We start from the raw sequence: 17502 nt of genomic DNA, 5'->3' as shown, positions 1-17502 counted from the left end.
CACCAACTGTTGTCACCTTCTCACCAAGCTGCTTGGCGATGGTCTTGTAGCCCATTCCAGCCTTGTGTAAGTCTACAATCTCGTCCCTGACACCCTTGGAGAGCTCTTTGGTCTTGGCCATGGTGGAGAGTTTGGAATCTGATTGATTGATTCCTTCTGTGGACAGGTGTCTTTTATACAGGTAAAAAGCTGAGATTTTGAGCACTCCCTTTAAGCGTGTGCCCCTAATCTCAGCTCGTTACCTGTATAAAAGACACCTGGGAGCCAGAAATCTTTCTCAGAGGGGGTCAAATACTTATTTCCCTCATTAAAATGCAAATCAATTTATAACATTTTTGACATGCGTTTTTCTGGATATTTTTGTTGTTATTCTGTCTCTCACTGTTCAAATAAACCTACCATTAAAATTATAGACTGATCATTTCTTTGTCAGTGGGCAAACGTACAAAGTCAGCAGGGGATCAAATACTTTTTTCCCTCACTGTAATTACCCCTTCAGGAGAGCACTTCATTTGTATGCCCATTTTGCATAGAGCATCCCTTCCCAGTAGATTGTTTGGGGTTTGTTCTGACACTAATATAGGAAGGGTCGCTGATTTATCATCAGCTGTTAAACGGACTGGACCTGTCATTGGAATTAACTGCGTTTGTCCCGAGAATCCTAGTTTTGGCATATTTACCAGACATGGGGAGATAATTTGGACTTTTACACATGTGTAAGTGGCTCCAGTATCTATCATCATGGGTGTGCCTCTGTTCTCTACTTGAACCTGCAGCATAGGTTCTTGATCAGCTCTCGTGGATATCATTGAAAACTGACTCTCCTCTGTAGGATTCTCTGGGCATCCCTAGTATCCCTGAATAGACCTCACCCATGGGTTCACAGGGCATCCCTAGTATCCCTGATTAGGCCTCACCCATGGGTTCACAGGGCATCCCTAGTATCCCTGATTAGGCCTCACCCATGGGTTCACAGGGCATCCCTAGTATCCCTGATTAGGCCCCACCCATGGGTTCACAGGGCATCCCTAGTATCCCTGATTAGGCCCCACCCATGGGTTCAAAGGGCCCTGTGGTTGCTTCTGATTTTGTTGCCAGCCTCCTCCAGTCTGTTTACAATTATTTTGGTTCCTGTTTCCCTGTTGTTGCCAGGGGTTAATAGGACAGTTTCGTCTAGTGTGTCCTGGCTGTTGGCATATCCAACAGATCCCAGGTGGTCCCAGCGGGCCCCTGTTTCCTCCTCTCTGATTGTTTTGCGGAAGTCTTTGTTGCCTATTGCCATTATTCCATTGTTGGGGTTGTTTTGCATACACATTCACTACTGGTGGTGTGGGTGGTACTTGGGCCTGCTGGACGGGAGGTGGTTGTAGTCCTCCAGAGGAGACTGTAGCCATTGTTCTGCTTCAGGGGCTGTCACTGGAGCTTGGACTTTATTTTTTCCTTTGTTCGTTAGTTCTTCCAGCTGGAGCTGTATTAGCTTCTTCTGAATGTCTTTTCCTTGTTCCTTGAGTCTTTGTTCATCCTTTCTGTATTTTTCCACTGCATTGATTACATGGTCACATAATTCTTTGTGTGATTTTGAAGTCAGTCCCACCATGTCCTCCAGCCTGCTTCTCACTTGTACAGGCATGGTCTCTATCACTGAGTTTTGAAACAGAGTTGTCATCAGTGCGTCTCCCTCTGGATATCGTTCTGTTTCCAGCCTCCATCGTTTCAGCTGTCCATGTAGATACGCAGCTGGATTCTCTGTCTACCCCAGTGCTTCCACTTTTAGTGACTTTTTAATCCTTGCTGGGTATTCCCTTCTTAGAGCACACCAAAAGTCAGGGCGGTGTGTGTCAAAGTCTATTCCGTCTTCCAGTGTAGTCCCTATTGCCTCGTTCAGGTTACTGGACCTCCCTTCATCCTCCATCTATGCCACTCCCACTACTCTCGCCAGCAGTGCCTTCAGATCCCCACAGCCAGTAGCTTACCCATGGTTTGCTCTTCAAAAGTCCTTATCCATTTTCCTGCTCCATCATGGAGGTCAGGTAGGCGGGCAACCAACCCTTCCAGGTCCTGCGAGCCCCATGGGACATAATGCCCTTGAGTTCCTTTTATAAAAATTGGACATTGTGCACCATATCTTTCAGGTTCTTTCATCTTCCTCCTACTCCGCAGCCCTCTTTTTTTCCCTTTCCCTGCCATAGACCATTTTCCCTAAAACTGGCTATACAGTTGAAATCGGAAGTTTACATACACTTAGGTTGGAGCCATTAAAACTATTTTTTTCAACCACTCCACAAATTACTTGTTAACAAACTATAGTTTTGGCAAGTTGCTTAGGACATCTACTTTGTGCATGACACAGTCATTTTTCCAACAATTGTTTACAGACAGATTATTTCACTTCAAATTCACTGTATCACAATTCCAGTGGGTCAGACATTTACATACACTAAGTTGACTGTGCCTTTAAACAGCTTTGAAAAATCCAGAAAATTTAGCTTTAGAAGCTTCTTATAGGCTAATTGACATAATTTGAGTCAATTGGAGGTGTACCTGTGGATGTATTTCAAGGCCTACCTTCAAACTCAGTGCCTCTTTGCTTGACATCATGGGAAAAATCAAAATAAATCAGCCAAGACCTCAGTAAAAATATTGTAGACATCCAAAAGTCTGGTTCATCCTTGGGAGCAATTTCCAAACACCTGAAGGTACCACGTGTTCATCTGTACAAACAATTTGTATTTGTTATTTGGCTAAAGTGTATGTAAACTTCTGACTTCAATTGTATCTTCTCCACTCTCCCCATCTTGTTCCTTACACACCGTTTTTCTAGCCTTCTTATTTCTCCATCCACTGTCTTGCTTTTTGCCTCCATTTCAGCTATTATGTCCTCTTCCAGTGATTCTTCATCTTTTTTTACCGGCATTTTTGCAAAGGCCTCTCTCAATCCTGCATTGCAATCAAATCTTTCTGGACTTGTTTCTGTAACTTGCTCAGTCTTTCCTGCCCTTCTTTTTTCTTTGTGCCCTCTCAGGTAAAAGAAAAGGGAGTCTTCCTCTTCCACCTCTATTTCTCCCTTTATTTCCACCACTCCCGACACCAGGGGGTATTGCCCACTGGTGTATGGTGGAGGTTCAGTAAACCATTCCACCTTCTTCTTGTCTGACTTTTCATTGTCTTTGTTCAACATTCCTCTAGCTGTCTTTATACTTTTCAACAATCATTCTCCTTCTTTTTTAAACATCCTCAGTACCTCTTTTTCTTTCTTGTCCTCTCTCTTCTTCCCTGTGTCACTTATAATATTTTATCAGCGTCTCCATTTCCTCACACACCGTGACATCAAACGCTCCTCCTTCTGGCCATCTCGTGCCCATTTTGTTGGTGCGTTGTTTCCATTTCTGAGATATTTTAGTCAATTCTTCACTGCATAAGGGGATACCTGGCGCTCAGGATTTCTGCCGTTCTATTCATTTCTACCGCTTGTTTTCTTGGTCTCCCTATGTTTGATTTTATCGTTACCAATATTTTTCTTAATGTTAATCTAGTAACAGTCTGTGTTTTTAGTATCGCTGCCCTTTTAGTTGTTATCCACCCCACTTGTCTCAATATTACAGATATCTCTATATCTGGTTCTTTATCTGTTGTCCTGTAACCCCTATTCCTTTTTCAAACCCTTCCTGTTCTCTCTGTCTCAGCCAAGGTTTTACTTAAACGTCTATGGGTACTAACACAAAAAGTATTTTCCTTGATTGTGCTAGTTCCTCTAATGTCGATTCAATTCGCCCTACTGTCCAATATCTAAAACCACTCTCTCTCTGCTTTTTAATATCTTCCAACAGGACCATTACCTCCTACCTCTATCCAGGTTACTTTTATATTTTCTAACTTGAGTTGCTTTTCCAGTTTTTTTATTTAGATACCTATTCTATCGTTGCATAAACACTTCCACTTCTATTTTCAGAACTTTTATTTGATTTCTGGGAACCTGATAATGTTCTGTCTTGCACCTGTGTATTTGTTTGGTTTGGCTCTTACTTTGATGCCCTAGTCTAGACATTCGCTTTCTTTTATTTTACCTCTTTGAGCTTCTTATACTATTCGTTGTTCCCTATTCTCATTCTGTTCCACCATTCACTTTTATATATATTTTTTAAATAATTTATGTCCGGACGGCTAGTCCATATCCGGAATTCTCCTACACAAATTTCTATTATTACTATTTCCTGTGCCAACCACTGTTTAATCAGTCGTAGTTTAAACTTGATTCTTTCTCCTGGTTTATGCCACCATCTCCGAATGGTAAATTGAGAAGTTCTTATCTGTACCCAACTTACTCTTAACTCAAGCCCTCCTGGTAACGTACATTTTCTATAAATGTTTAATCACCATACATTCGTACCTTGGGTCCAGGCCAAGAGCGTCCTCCCTACCAGGTCACACTTAAGTGATGGTCCAGGAGTGGTGCGCTTCCAGACTGAATCCTTCTTTCACGCTTTCTTTCACTGTTGCTCCTGCCCCGGTGGAAACCGGGCGTGTCCTCCCTACCAGGCTGCACTTAAGCAGCCATCCAGGAGAGGAGCGCGACACCTTCCCCACCTATGACAGAAGAATTTCACACTTACTTTTACACATTTCTTACGCTTTCCCTAAGCGACCTGGAAATTCAGCCCTTCTCTGATACACTTCCACGGCACAGAAAAGCAGTATTATACAGAGTTTTATCTGTCTGAGCAGTCCTTTGCTTATTCACGTCCTCAACACAACCAAGCGGTAACCACAGGATTTTTGCCTGCCTATGAAGTCCTTTATTGATACATTTTCGCGACACAATAAAGCGGTATCTGCAGGTCTTTTTGCCTATCCGTGCAGTGCCCTAGTGATACACTTCAACACACAAGAGCATTATCCATAGGACTTTTATTTAATTTTATTCGACCAGGCAGACGGACAGTTGCCACCCCAAAATGGATTGAGCAGAACAGTCAACAGGGCAGACCAATGAATTGAACGAGATCGAACAAATGCCCCAGATGAGCGGCTGAGCGAGCCGGATAAATTGAATGACCCATCTGACTCGGACTGATTGAATGAGATGAATGAATTGCACTCGCAACCTCAAACAGGTTGAACAAACAAGTCCGGCCAAACTGAATCGGACAAAACAATTAAAACTCCAGACTGAACAAACTGGTCAGATGAACCACCCAAATAAAACAGATGAATAACCCCACTCAACTGAGCCAATCAGATGTGGCACAAACCCCCCCCGCAGTGGTCGCAGCAATTTTTCTACTACATTTTCACTGTTGCAACCCTCAAAGCTTTTATCCCCTTTTTATTTTGCATTATTTTGCGTGCATTTATTGAATTCAAAAGCTCCCAATATCTTTAGTTCGTTACATTTGGAGAGACCCACTTGGTGTCCTACCGCTGAGGCCGAGTCCTGGAGAGAACCACACAAACTCTATACTGTTTAAGCAAGAACTTTGCTTACCTTTTTAAGTGGCCACTTGTCTGTGTAGTTCGTCCAAAACCGTCCACAACTGCAGATTTTCACAGTTTCTGGTTCCTTTTTGCCACTCCTGGCTAGCTTGTCATTTATGTTGTGGAAATATTGGTTCAATAATATCTCTCAGATACCGGAGCCTGTGAATTCAAATAGACTTTATTACAAAGTAACAAGCCGAGTTGGTCCATGGAGCAACTGCCGGACACAGTCTCAGCCCACTCCTTTTATACAGTTTCATGCTTATTCAAGTTTCATAGTCCCTCCACTTTATGCTAATAACCATATCCCCTCGGCTTTACTCCACCATTGTTTTCAAATCTAAATTCTTTCCTCTAGGCGGGGTTTACCCTCCCCTCTAGTTCCTTGGATCAATTATATTGGTGGCGCGCCTATACATTATTTCCAGAAAATAATAAGTACAGATTACTATAGGCAATTATAAGATTGCTACATGCCATTATCGGACTATAATACTACTACGGGCCATTATAGGATTAAGTACAGATAACTATAGGCCATTATAGAATTATACCAATAAGTACACTTAATCACGGGATTACACATAGTGCCTTTGCTTAGTCTCTTTAGAGCTAGTCAGCCTTTAAACAAGAAACACATTCTCTTAACCTGTTGAGGACAGACGTTCCGCTAGCGGAACCCCTAGCCAACAGCCAATGGCATCGCACGGCACGAAATACAAAACCAACTAAAATACCACAATTCAATTTTCTCAAACAATCAACTATTTTACACCATTTTAAAGATAAGACTCTCATTAATCTAACCACATTGTCCGATTTCAAAAAGGCTTTACAGCGAAAGCAAAACATTAGATTATGTTAGGAGAGTACATAGACACAAATAATCACACAGCCATTTTCCAAGCAAGCATATATGTCACAAACCCAAACCACAGCTAAATGCAGCACTAACCTTTGATGATCTTCATCAGATGACACTCCTAGGACATTATGTTATACAATACATGCATGTTTTGTTCAATCAAGTTCATATTTATATCAAAAACCAGCTTTTTACATTAGCATGTGATGTTCAGAACTAGCATACCCACCGAAAACCTCCGGTGAATTTACTAAATTACTCATGATAAACATAACAATTATTTTAAGAATTATAGATACAGAACTCCTTTATGCAATCGCTATGTCCGATTTTAAAATAGCTTTTCGGCGAAAGCACATTTTGCAATATTCTGAGTACATAGCTCGGCCATCACGGCCAGCTATTTTGACATCCGCCAACTTCGGGGTCACCTAAACTCAGAACCCAGTTCCTACATTTTAATATAAAAACAAAACTATGCTACATTTTATCTCTGGGACCCTCAGGATGACAAATCAGAGCGAGATTACTGAATTCAAGTATATTATTTACCTTCAGAGGTGAATGTATCAAACCAGTTGCCGTGATGTGTTTTGTTGTTGTGCACTATCCTCAAACAATAGCATGGTCTTTTTTTGTTGCTGTAATAGCTACTGTAAATTGGACACTGCAGTTAGATTCACAAAATTTTAAGCTTTCTGCCCATTATAAGACATGCCTATGTCCTGGAAAGTTGGCTGTTGTTTACAACGTCATTCTAGTCACATTATCGCATATTGAGCAACAAATGTCCTGGTTTAGGGACACCGATCCAATAGAGGTTAAGCACATTGCTTCGCTTTACAACAGGAGTATAGCCTACTTGGCTGGCATGAAAATGAACCACGGGAAAAGCATCACCCATTTGCTATTTAAGTGCATAGATGACATGTATTTTTTCCCCCTGCCCATCTTCCGAGACAGGTGCATGATTTAAAAAAATATAATAAATTCACCTTTATTTAACTAGGTAGGCTAGTTGAGAACAAGTTCTCATTTACAATTGCGACCTGGCCAAGATAAAGCAAGCAGTTTGACACATACAACAACACAGAGTTACACATGGAGTAAAACAAACATACAGTCAATAATATAGTAGAAAAATACATCTATATACAAAGTGAGCAAATGAGGGGAGATAAGGGAGGTAAAGGCAAAAAAGGCCATGGTGGCGAAGTAAATACAATATAGCAAGTAAAACACTGGAATGGTAGATTTGCAGTGGAAGAAAGTGCAAAGTAGAAATAGAAATAATGGGGTGCAAAGGAACTAAATAAATAAATACAGTAGGGGAAGTGGTAGTTGTTTGGGCTAAATTATAGATGGGCTATGTACAGGTGCAGTAATCTGTGAGCTGCTCTGACAGCTGGTGCTTAAAGCAAGTGAGGGAGATAAGTGTTTCCAGTTTTAGAGACTTTTGTAGTTCGTTCCAGTCATTGGCAGCAGAGAACTGGAAGGAGAGGCGGCCGAAGGAGGAATTGGCTTTGGGGGTGACCAGAGAAATGTATCTGCTGGAGCGCGTGCTACAGGTGATTGCTGCTATGGTGACCAGCGAGCTGAGATAAGGGGAACTTTACCGAGCAGGGTCTTGTAGATGACCTGGAGCCAGTGGGTTTGGCGACGAGTATGAAGCGAGGGCCAGCCAATGAGAGCGTACAGGTCGCAGTGGTGGGTAGTATATGGGGCTTTGGTGACAAAACGGATGGCATTGTGATAGACTGCATCCAATTTATTGAGTAGAGTATTGAAGACTATTTTGGCAGCATGAGTGAAAGATGCTTTGTTGCGAAATATGATAATGGTCCATTCTGAATAAAAACAAATTTCACACATATATATTATGTAGTATACTGTATGTTTAGATTTTTTTATACATTCTAAGGCTGCATGAGGCAAATCAAATTATGATTTGAAATTTGTATTTTACACCCGTTTTTCTTCCCAATTTCGATCTTGTCTCATCGCTGAAACTCCCCAACGGGCTCGGGACAGGCGACGGTGGTGTCATGCGTCCTCCAAAACAAGACCCACCTAACCGCGTTCCTTAACACACACCAGCATAACCCGGAAACCAGACGCACCAATGTGTCGGAGGAAACACCGTTCAACTGGTGACCTGGGTCAGCCTGCAGGCACCTGGCCTGCCACAAGGAGTCGCTAGAGCGCGATGAGCCAAGTATAGCCCCGGCCAAACCCTCCCCTAACCCAGACGACGCTGGGCCAATTGTGCGCCTAACTATGGAACTCCCGGCCACTGCCAGTTGTGGCACTGCCCGGGAATGAACCCGGGTCTGTAGTAACGCCTCTAGCACCTCTGCGCCACTCGGGAGGCCCATATCCTTTCTATTTTATTCAGCTATGTTTAATTGTGTTTTCCATACTCTAAAATAATTTAAAATAATTTTTATCAATTTTTTTCTGATAAATTAACTAGTGTTGCCCATAGCCAGATCAGGGCCCAACACAGACTATGTCATTCTGTTCTTCTGAAATAGACTACATTTTCATCATATCATGTTTCTTTAGACCTGTCTAAAATAAATCATGGATTTATTGTGATGGTGTAGGCTATATTACATGGATTTATGATTTTTTTTAAATGTAGATGTGTTGATGCTAAATATGTTTATGTTAATTAATGGTCAATTACCGTGAGACCGGCAGTTATTTGCTTGACAATCACTGGCTGACAACATTTCATGACCACCACAGCCCCATTTCATACCATTTCTTTCAATGAGTCGGTCACCAGTTACAAATAGCAACCCTTTCTCTGGTGTATTTACAATGACTTTCTTTGTACTGTAGTTGGTTCATGTAAGGAAGAAAGGCATCTCTTATATTGCTGGAGGCTATGTTTTCTACCACACTGCAGTGGAAGAGAGGATGCTACTGTATTTTAGAATAACTCTCATTGAGGTTTGAAATGCCTCTCTTCCCGTCTCTTTGTAGAATTATTTCCCTGCAGGCCCCCCAGCATATCATTGCTTTTGATGCAGGAGTGGTATGCTCAGGTGGGTATTTGGCATCAGTCTCTCTTTCAGGTGCCTCTTAACAGGCCCAGCAGAGCCCCACTATAGATACATTACAGTAGATTATTTCTGTCTTTTTGATACTGTCTCCTGACCTATGTGGCGCCCACCGCCCACGTTCTATTATGGAGGGCCAAGTCGACCCACGCAGTAAGGGCACACCTGTGAGGGGCAGACCTGCCAGTTGGGAGGGGGGGGAAGGGAGCTTGGTGAAATACTTCTGACGTTGCAGTATGTGGAGAGTGACTGCATTATGTATACAGTATATGTAGATTTATTCACTCAATTGTTTCCTAATAGGGAAATGCATGAACCAAGGGGGATAAATCCTTAACCATCCCAAATTGGAGACCTAATAGAATGCAGAAATTGGAGAGTTTCATTAGTACACTGTTTTTTGTACCTTTATGAGAAAAGTAATGTTTTTCTTTCTGTATCCACAGAAAAGTAGAACAAGTACCGTAGTTCACAAGCTTGAATAATCTTTGCTGTATTCGTAAGTTAGCCTAGCTAGCAGATTGTAATGGGCTAATGTGATGCTCCATTAGCCCTTACATGAAGGGTAGCACAGAGAATTTTCGACTAACCTTAACTTGGCCATACTATATTTGTTCTCGATTCAGCCAAACATGTGTCTTCTAAAATATCAGTATCCAGGTGGTTTGTTTGAATTTAGAAAATGCTTTGTTTATGTGTACACTGCCATCTTGTCTATTTCAAATCTTCTCTCACTGATCGTGACAGGTGAGTGACATGCGGCACTTTTAGGTGGACCCAACTGTTTCAATCAATGAGAGAAGATTTGTACACATTATTGGATTACTTCATGGAGCAAAACTTTTATTTATTTTAATAACAGAGCATTTTCTTAATTCAAATGAATCAATAAAATTGATTAAATTGTTGTTTTTCCTCATCAATCTACACACAATAATGACAAAACAAAAAAAGGTTGGTCGAAATGTTTGCAAATGTATAAAGAAAAATACAAAAATATCACTTAAGTATTCAGACCCTTTACTTAGTACTTTGTTGAAGCACCTTTGGCAGAGATTACAGCTTTGAGTCTTCTTGGGTATGATGCTACAAGCTTGGCACACCTGTATTTGGGGAGTTTCTCCCATTCTTCTTTGCAGATCCTCTCAAGCTCTGTCAGGTTGGATGGGGATCGTCACTGCACAGCTATTTTCAGGTCTCTCCAGCGATGTTCGATCGGGTTCAAGTCTGGGCTCTGGCTGGACCACTTAAGGACATTCAGAGACTTGTCCCGAAGCCACTCCTGTGTTGTCTGGGTCGTTGTCCTGTTGAACGGTGAACCTTTGCCTCAAACTGAGGTCCTGAGCACTCTGGAGCATGTTTTCATCAAGGATCTCTTTGTACTTTCCTCCGTTCATCTTTCCCTTGATCCTGATGAGTCTCCCAGTCCCTGCTGCTGAAAAATATCCCCACGGCATGATGCTGCCACTACCGTGCTTCACCGTAGGGATGGTGCCAGGTTTCCTCCAGATGTGATGCTTGGCCAAAGAGTATCAATCTTGGTTTCATCAGACCAGAGAATCTTGTTCCTCATGGTCTGAGAGTCCTTTAGGTGCCTTTTTGCAAACTCCAAGCGGGTAGTCATGTGCCTTTTACTGAGGAGTGGCTTCCCTCTGGCCACTCTACCATAAAGGCCTGATTTGGTGGAGTGCTGCAGAAATGGTTGTCCTTCTGGAAGGTTCTCCCATCTCCACAGAGGACCTCTTGAGCTCTGTCAGAGTGACCATCGGGTTCTTGGTAAATGTAAAAATGATTGAGGCCACTGTGTTCTTGGGGACCTTCAATGCTGCAGACATTTTTTGGTACCCTTCCTCAGATGTGTGCCTCAACACAATCCTGTCTCGGAGCTCTACGGACAATTCCTTCGATCTCATGGCTTGGTTTTTGTACTGACATGCACTGTCAACTGTGAGACCTTAGATAGACAGGTGTGTGCCTTTCCAAATCATGTCCAATCAATTGATTTTACCACAAGTGGACTCCAATCAAGTTGTAGAAACATCTCAAGGATGATCAATGAAACAGGATGCACCTGAGCTAAATTTCAAGTCTCAATGCAAAGGATCTGAATACTTAGGTATTTCTGTTTTTAATTTTTTATGAATAAATTTGCAAAAATGTCTAAATACCTGTTTTCACTTTGTCATTCTGAGGTATTGTGTGTAGATTGGTGAGATTTTTTAAAATATTTTTGATCAATTTTAGAATAATTCTGTAATGTAACAATGTCTGAATACTTTCTGAATGCACTATAGATTATGTTCTGTACTTTCCTGCAATGTCACATTGTGCCCTTGTCCGTTTGTGACTATTATGGCTCTGAGGTCCTGGGAGCGAGAGTTGCCAGTTCTAAAACTGAAGTGGAGTTGTTTCTCCTCTGGTTTGCAGTGCTCAGGGACAGAGTCATTTATTTGATTTATGTATTTATCTTAATGCTCTCTCTCTCTCTCTCTCTTGGCTGTGCTGTGCCCAGTCCTCTATAACCTGGTATCTGGTATCCAGGTTGTAGGGACTCTTCTCTCTGGGACTGCTGTAAATTGATTGAGGGTGAGGACGAGTTCCGACTGAGAGACATGGCAACTATTATACAGAGGGCAGGGAGATGTAGAGAGAGGGAGGGAAGGAGCGAACCGGATTTGATTTTGATGGTGGTGTGAGCTATAAAGAAGACAAAAGGCAAAGGTCCACTTTTTAAGTTCCGTTGATAGCTTCTTAAATCTCTTTTAACTGGTCGTTCACCTCTATGTAACTTCTTGGCTCTTGTCAGGAGGGAAGTACCCTGAAACTAATTTAGGAGTTAACTTCACTGGAGAGGTGGTAGCTTTTGCTCTGGTTTTGTTTGGGGTTTGTGATAAAAAGAGGGCCAGGCTAAGGGTTAGTGATGGTTCTCTTCATACGACTGAAATGTGGACCTTTTAAGGAAACAACAAGGTGCTGTCTTCGGTTTGCTGCCCTTCGTCAGGCACTGGTTTCAACATGGCTTTCATACAGTACCCAAGCTTATTCAAGAAGGCCAGACTCACAGTTCATAGGATACAGGTGAATGTTAGATGAAAGTAGAAGTAGGAAGTAGTTGAGTGGTGTGGCACTTCACATATCCCTCCTCTCTTTTTTTGTCTTTCTCTCTTAGGGCTCGTCATCTTCCGGTCGGTCCCGTAGTGTCTCCCTCCTGCCAGCCTCCTCCTCACCTGGTACTCAGAGGCACTTGGCGTGTCTGGGCACACCCAGCAACATCGTGACTATCACCCACCACAAGTCCCCAGCCGCTGCCCGACGGGCCAAAAACCAGTATCCTGGCAGACTGCTGGAGGTCAAAGAGGTGGGTGGAACCTGGAACTGTCCCTCTCTGATGACATCATCATGGATTCATTAATTATTCATTGTTGTAGACGCTAGGCAGACTGTCTGACAAATTCATCCCAATTTCAGCCAGATTGGAGTCATGAAGTTTGGATTTTTAAATGAACTATTTCCACATTATGGAATATTTCTGTTCAAAGTACATGACCCAGTCATTTGAAGTTGACCGCAACATTGACCTCAATACTGCACTCTATTCCATGTCCTATGCATTATTCCATGTCCTATGCATTCAGTGTTTCTGCCAACCCTCTGGTGGGCCATTGGTGCAATGAGTTCAGAAAATATTTTTGGGCCTGGGCGTTTGAACCGATCAACATTGACTGCACTGCGCTCTATGTCTGTAGCTTGATCTGGCTTGGCGTTTCTCTGTATACATCCATACTGCTTAACATGGCATGCGACAAAAGGGAAATCTAGCTAATAGGCAAGCTAATGTTGTACCTATGGAGTGAAGTCTTAACTAGAGAGAGGTGGTGTGTCTTTATGTTCTACATTCTGTAGGGGCATTATAGCAGTAACTCCAGTTTTTGCTAAAATGGTTGAATAACCAACTGCAGAATTTGGCATTGATTTGCATAAACATTTTGAGACTGAAACTACCCTTCAAATTCTTTCTCCAAAACTGATCAGTCTGTACTTTTTTGCATGTCTTACTGAAGATTACTGAATGTAAGTACATTATTTACCTTCAGAGGTGAATGTATCAAACCAGTTGCTGTGATAAAAGTTTTTTTGTTGTTGTGCACTCTCCTCAAACAATAGAATGGTATTTTTTTCACTAATAGCTATTGTAAATTGGACACTTCTGTTACATTAACAAGAATTTAAGCTTTCTGGAAAGTTGGGTGTTACTTACAACGTCATTCTAGTCATATTAGCGCACGTTAGCAACAACCGTCCCGGTATAGGGACACCGATCCCGTAAAGGTTTTAAACCAGATTGAACACACTGTGAGCTCAGCGCTCAATCTGGGTTAAGCAGGCTATTGCTCACATGCATCCACTGACATGGTGGTCAGAACTTATCATTCCTGCTGTAGCTACCGGACACTGTGTCAATGCACAGGAATGGGAGCCAACAACAAAGGCTGCTCTCTTTGAGGTTCTGCTTCTGGAACAAGTTGGCTTTGTACAGGTTCTCAGCAACATGGAACTCTAAAAGGGCATTGGTGAAAAGTACACCGGCTAGCAGGACAGCGTGTAATCAAAACTTAGCTGAGGAATTGGATCACCTAACACCACAAGGACTCCGCTAGGGAATATGAACAGACTGGAGTAAGGAGCCATTTTACCATGCTCCCCATGAAACTATAGCTCTGGTATTTTTCTTCAATGAATGCATTTTTCTACTTGGTTATTGACATTTCTTGGAAGAATTAAACATTTTCATGAAGGTTTTGATAAGATCATTTGTGCCTGGCTGATTGAAGTTGTGTTAGATTCCCCATTCAGATCAGATTCATACGCTGTGTCAATCTTCACACTAAGAACAACTTTTTTAAATGAGATCTTCTCTGAAAATGATAGGGTGTCTAAAAAAACATTAACAGAAAAACTACTTCAGGAGTGGCAACATTTCTCGCCATTTGGAAAGTAGACTTGTCACCTGAAATGAACCCAGTGATTTGAGTAAATATCAAGCAGATGGTTTGACTGTTAAATAACCCAAACACTCATTTGGGGCCATCTCTGAATTTGGACTTGGATTATAGGAAACTGGATTGTCTTTCTTTTCTCTATGCTGTTTCAAGCTTGTGCTAACCTGCATTCTGCCCAAAATGAGCCTTGTTACATTTCCCTTTTTCCATGACCTGATTTACATCCCCTCCCTCTCAGAGGTTTAGTAGGTTGTAGAGGTAGACTGCTGCTTAGTGTAGTAGTTGTTAACTTAAAATGACACAACGACTAGGTTCCAGTTTAACAATGTCACTTGTAGATAAACTCAGAATTGAACCAATGGAAAATTGATCAAGCCAATAGAAGATTGCAGAATCCACCGTTTTTCCACCTGTACTCTGCACTTTGTTGTACCAGTAGAGTGATTCATCTGCCAGGCCATGCACACACGTTTTTAGTTTGCACAGTGTTCCTTCGCTCGTAGCTTCAGGTGGCGCTCGGATGTGAATGTCCCTTGACGGCTCTGTTCCCTGCAAAAATGCAGATTGGATGTCTATGGAATGAAGTGTACATTTTTTCTGGCAGATCGCTGTCAACAGCAATCTGAGTGACTCTGAGGCGCATGTCGATAAGTCTCTTGGGAGACTCTGTCTGTTAATGTGTCCTTTTTGTCATTTACATTAGGAGGCTGATTCTCAGCAACAGCCCCTCCATCTTGTTGATCATTTACTTTCCGCAATCTTGAGTGATGCACCCTGACAATGGTGCCTCCATGCCTCACAAATATCACCACACCATCCTTTCCACTCTTGACAGTCAACTCGTTTGTAGTACACTTTGTTTTCAGTCTCGTACTTCTCATCGGTGGGTCGAAGCTGTTTACGCAGAGCCCTGCGAATTCTCTCTGAGCACTCTGCTTCAGTGAACGCTTTTCTCGCTGCATGTAGTGCTGAAAGGTGCTGTCAGACCCATGCACTCACACTGGTCCCTTCTAGTTCTGGTGGCTTGTCAACCAGTACAGAGGGAAGATTAGTGTTCTGCCCGAACACTAGTTGGTATGGGCTGTAACCATGAACATTGTGCATTGAGTTTTTTTGCCATCAAAGTCCAATCTAGGGCTGTGTTCCAGTCACATCCATTGTCTTGCTTCACTTTCAGCATGATCTCTGTGAGTGTTTGATTATGTCTCTCCAGAAGTCCATTGCTCCATGGACTGTATGCAGCAGTTGTCTTTACTTCCATGTTGAAGTTCTCTGCCATTTCTCTTATTTCATTATTATTTCATTCTCCTCCATTGTCACTGTACAATTTCTGGGGTGGGCCTTTGCACACTTATCCAGGAATGAATGAAGTGCTTGACGATGTCACTGGGTTTCTTTGTATTCACAATGCTTCCAGCACTAAAGCGTGTGAAGTGGTCGATTATGTGAAAGTACCACACACTATGTCCTAACTCATGTAGATCTACAGCCACTGTTTCATTGTACTTGGAAGCCAGTGTCAAACCAACAGCTGGTTTGGGCTTAGGTCTGCTATATTTCTGGCATGTCTCACAACTGTTAACTATCTGCCGTAGAATGGAAATGCACTCATCATTATTCCCAGAACTGCTGAGTAATTTCTGAACTCTGCCAACTGTTGCATGTCCAAACTGTTTGCCATTTTAAAAATACTTTGTTTTTCCTCTGTGTTCATGTTCTCTGTCAAAAATGTTTACACAATAGTGGCCTGAGGTAGTAAGTTCAAGGGTCACTGGTTGTTTAAACATCACTGCCTTGTCATTTTTTTATGTCTAGTACAGCCCCTGCCTTCTTGATGGAAGCTTTGCTTAATAGTACGGGGATACAGTGGCTTGCGAAAGTATTCACCCCCTTTGGCATTTTTCCTATTTTGTTGCCTTATAACCTGGAATTTAAATGGATTTTGGGGGGTTTGTATCATTTCATTTACTCAACATGCCTACCACTTTGGAGATGCCAAATATTTTTGTTGTTGTGAAACAAACAAGAAATAATAAAAAAAACTGAACTTGAACATGCATAACTATTCACCCCCCCCCCCAAAGTCAATACTTTGTAGAGCCACCTTTTTGCAGGAATTACAGCTACATGTCTCTTGTCTCTCTTCTCTATAAGCTTGGCACATCTAGCCACTGGGATTTTTGCCCATTCTTAAAGGCAAAACTGCTCCAGCTCCTTCAAGTTGGATGGGTTCTGTGCTGTATAAAATGCTTTGTAACTATTTAATCTTTAAGTCATACCACAGATTCTCAATTGGATTGAGGTCTGGGCTTTGACTAGGCCATTCCAAGACATTTAAATGTTTCCCCTTAAACCACTCGAGTGTTGCTTCAGTAGTATGCTTAGGGTCATTGTCCTGCTGGAAGATGAACCTCCGTCCTAGTCTCAAATCTCTGGAAGATTGAAACAGGTTTCCCTCAAGAATTTCTCTGTATTTAGCGCCGTCCATCATTCCTTCAATTCTGACCAGTTTCCCAGGCCCTGCCAATGAAACACATCCCCACAGCATGATGCTGCCACCACCATGCTTCACAAACCTCAATTTTAGTCTCATCTGACCGGAGTACCTTCTTCCATATGTTTGAGGAGTCTCCCACATGCCTTTTGGCGAACACCAAACATGTTTACTTATTTATTTTCTTTAAGCAATGACTTTTGTCTGGCCACTCTTCCCTAAAGCCCATCTCTGTGGGGTGTACGGCTTAAATTGGTCCTATGGACAGATACTCAGATGTGGAGCTTTGCAGCTCCTTCAGGGTTATCTTTGGTATCTTTGTTGTCTCTCTGATTAATGCCCTCCTTGCCAAATCCGTGAGTTTTGGTGGGCGGCCCTCTCTTGGCAGGTTTGTTGTGGTGCCATATACGTTCCATTTTTTTAATAATGGATTTAATGGTGCTCCGTGGGATGTTCAAAGTTTCTGATATTTTTTTATAACCCAACCCTTATCTGTACATCTCCACAACTTTGTCCCTGACCTGTTTGGAGAGCTCCTTGGTCTTCATGGTGCCGCTTGCTTGGTGGTGCCTCTTGCTTAGGCCCCAGAGTCTGCAACTG

The 17502-nt window shown here is 42.2% G+C and overlaps 1 protein-coding gene across 2 annotated transcripts in view; it reads left to right on the top strand.

Moving 5' to 3' along the window:
• Nucleotides 1–17502, top strand: part of LOC106588203 (oxysterol-binding protein-related protein 10) — a 156453-nt gene that overhangs the window by 70659 nt on the left and 68292 nt on the right. For both annotated transcript variants that reach the window (XM_014176964.2, XM_014176963.2), the window contains exon 5: nt 12578–12766. In XM_014176964.2, coding sequence (XP_014032439.1) covers nt 12578–12766 — 189 coding nt within the window. The remainder of the gene's footprint in view (nt 1–12577; nt 12767–17502) is intronic.

Source organism: Salmo salar, chromosome ssa27 (genome assembly GCF_905237065.1).
Source record: "Salmo salar chromosome ssa27, Ssal_v3.1, whole genome shotgun sequence".
NCBI classification, from domain to species: Eukaryota; Metazoa; Chordata; class Actinopteri; order Salmoniformes; family Salmonidae; genus Salmo; species Salmo salar.
Note: the sequence above shows the minus strand (reverse complement) of the source record. Positions and strands in the feature narration are given on the sequence as shown.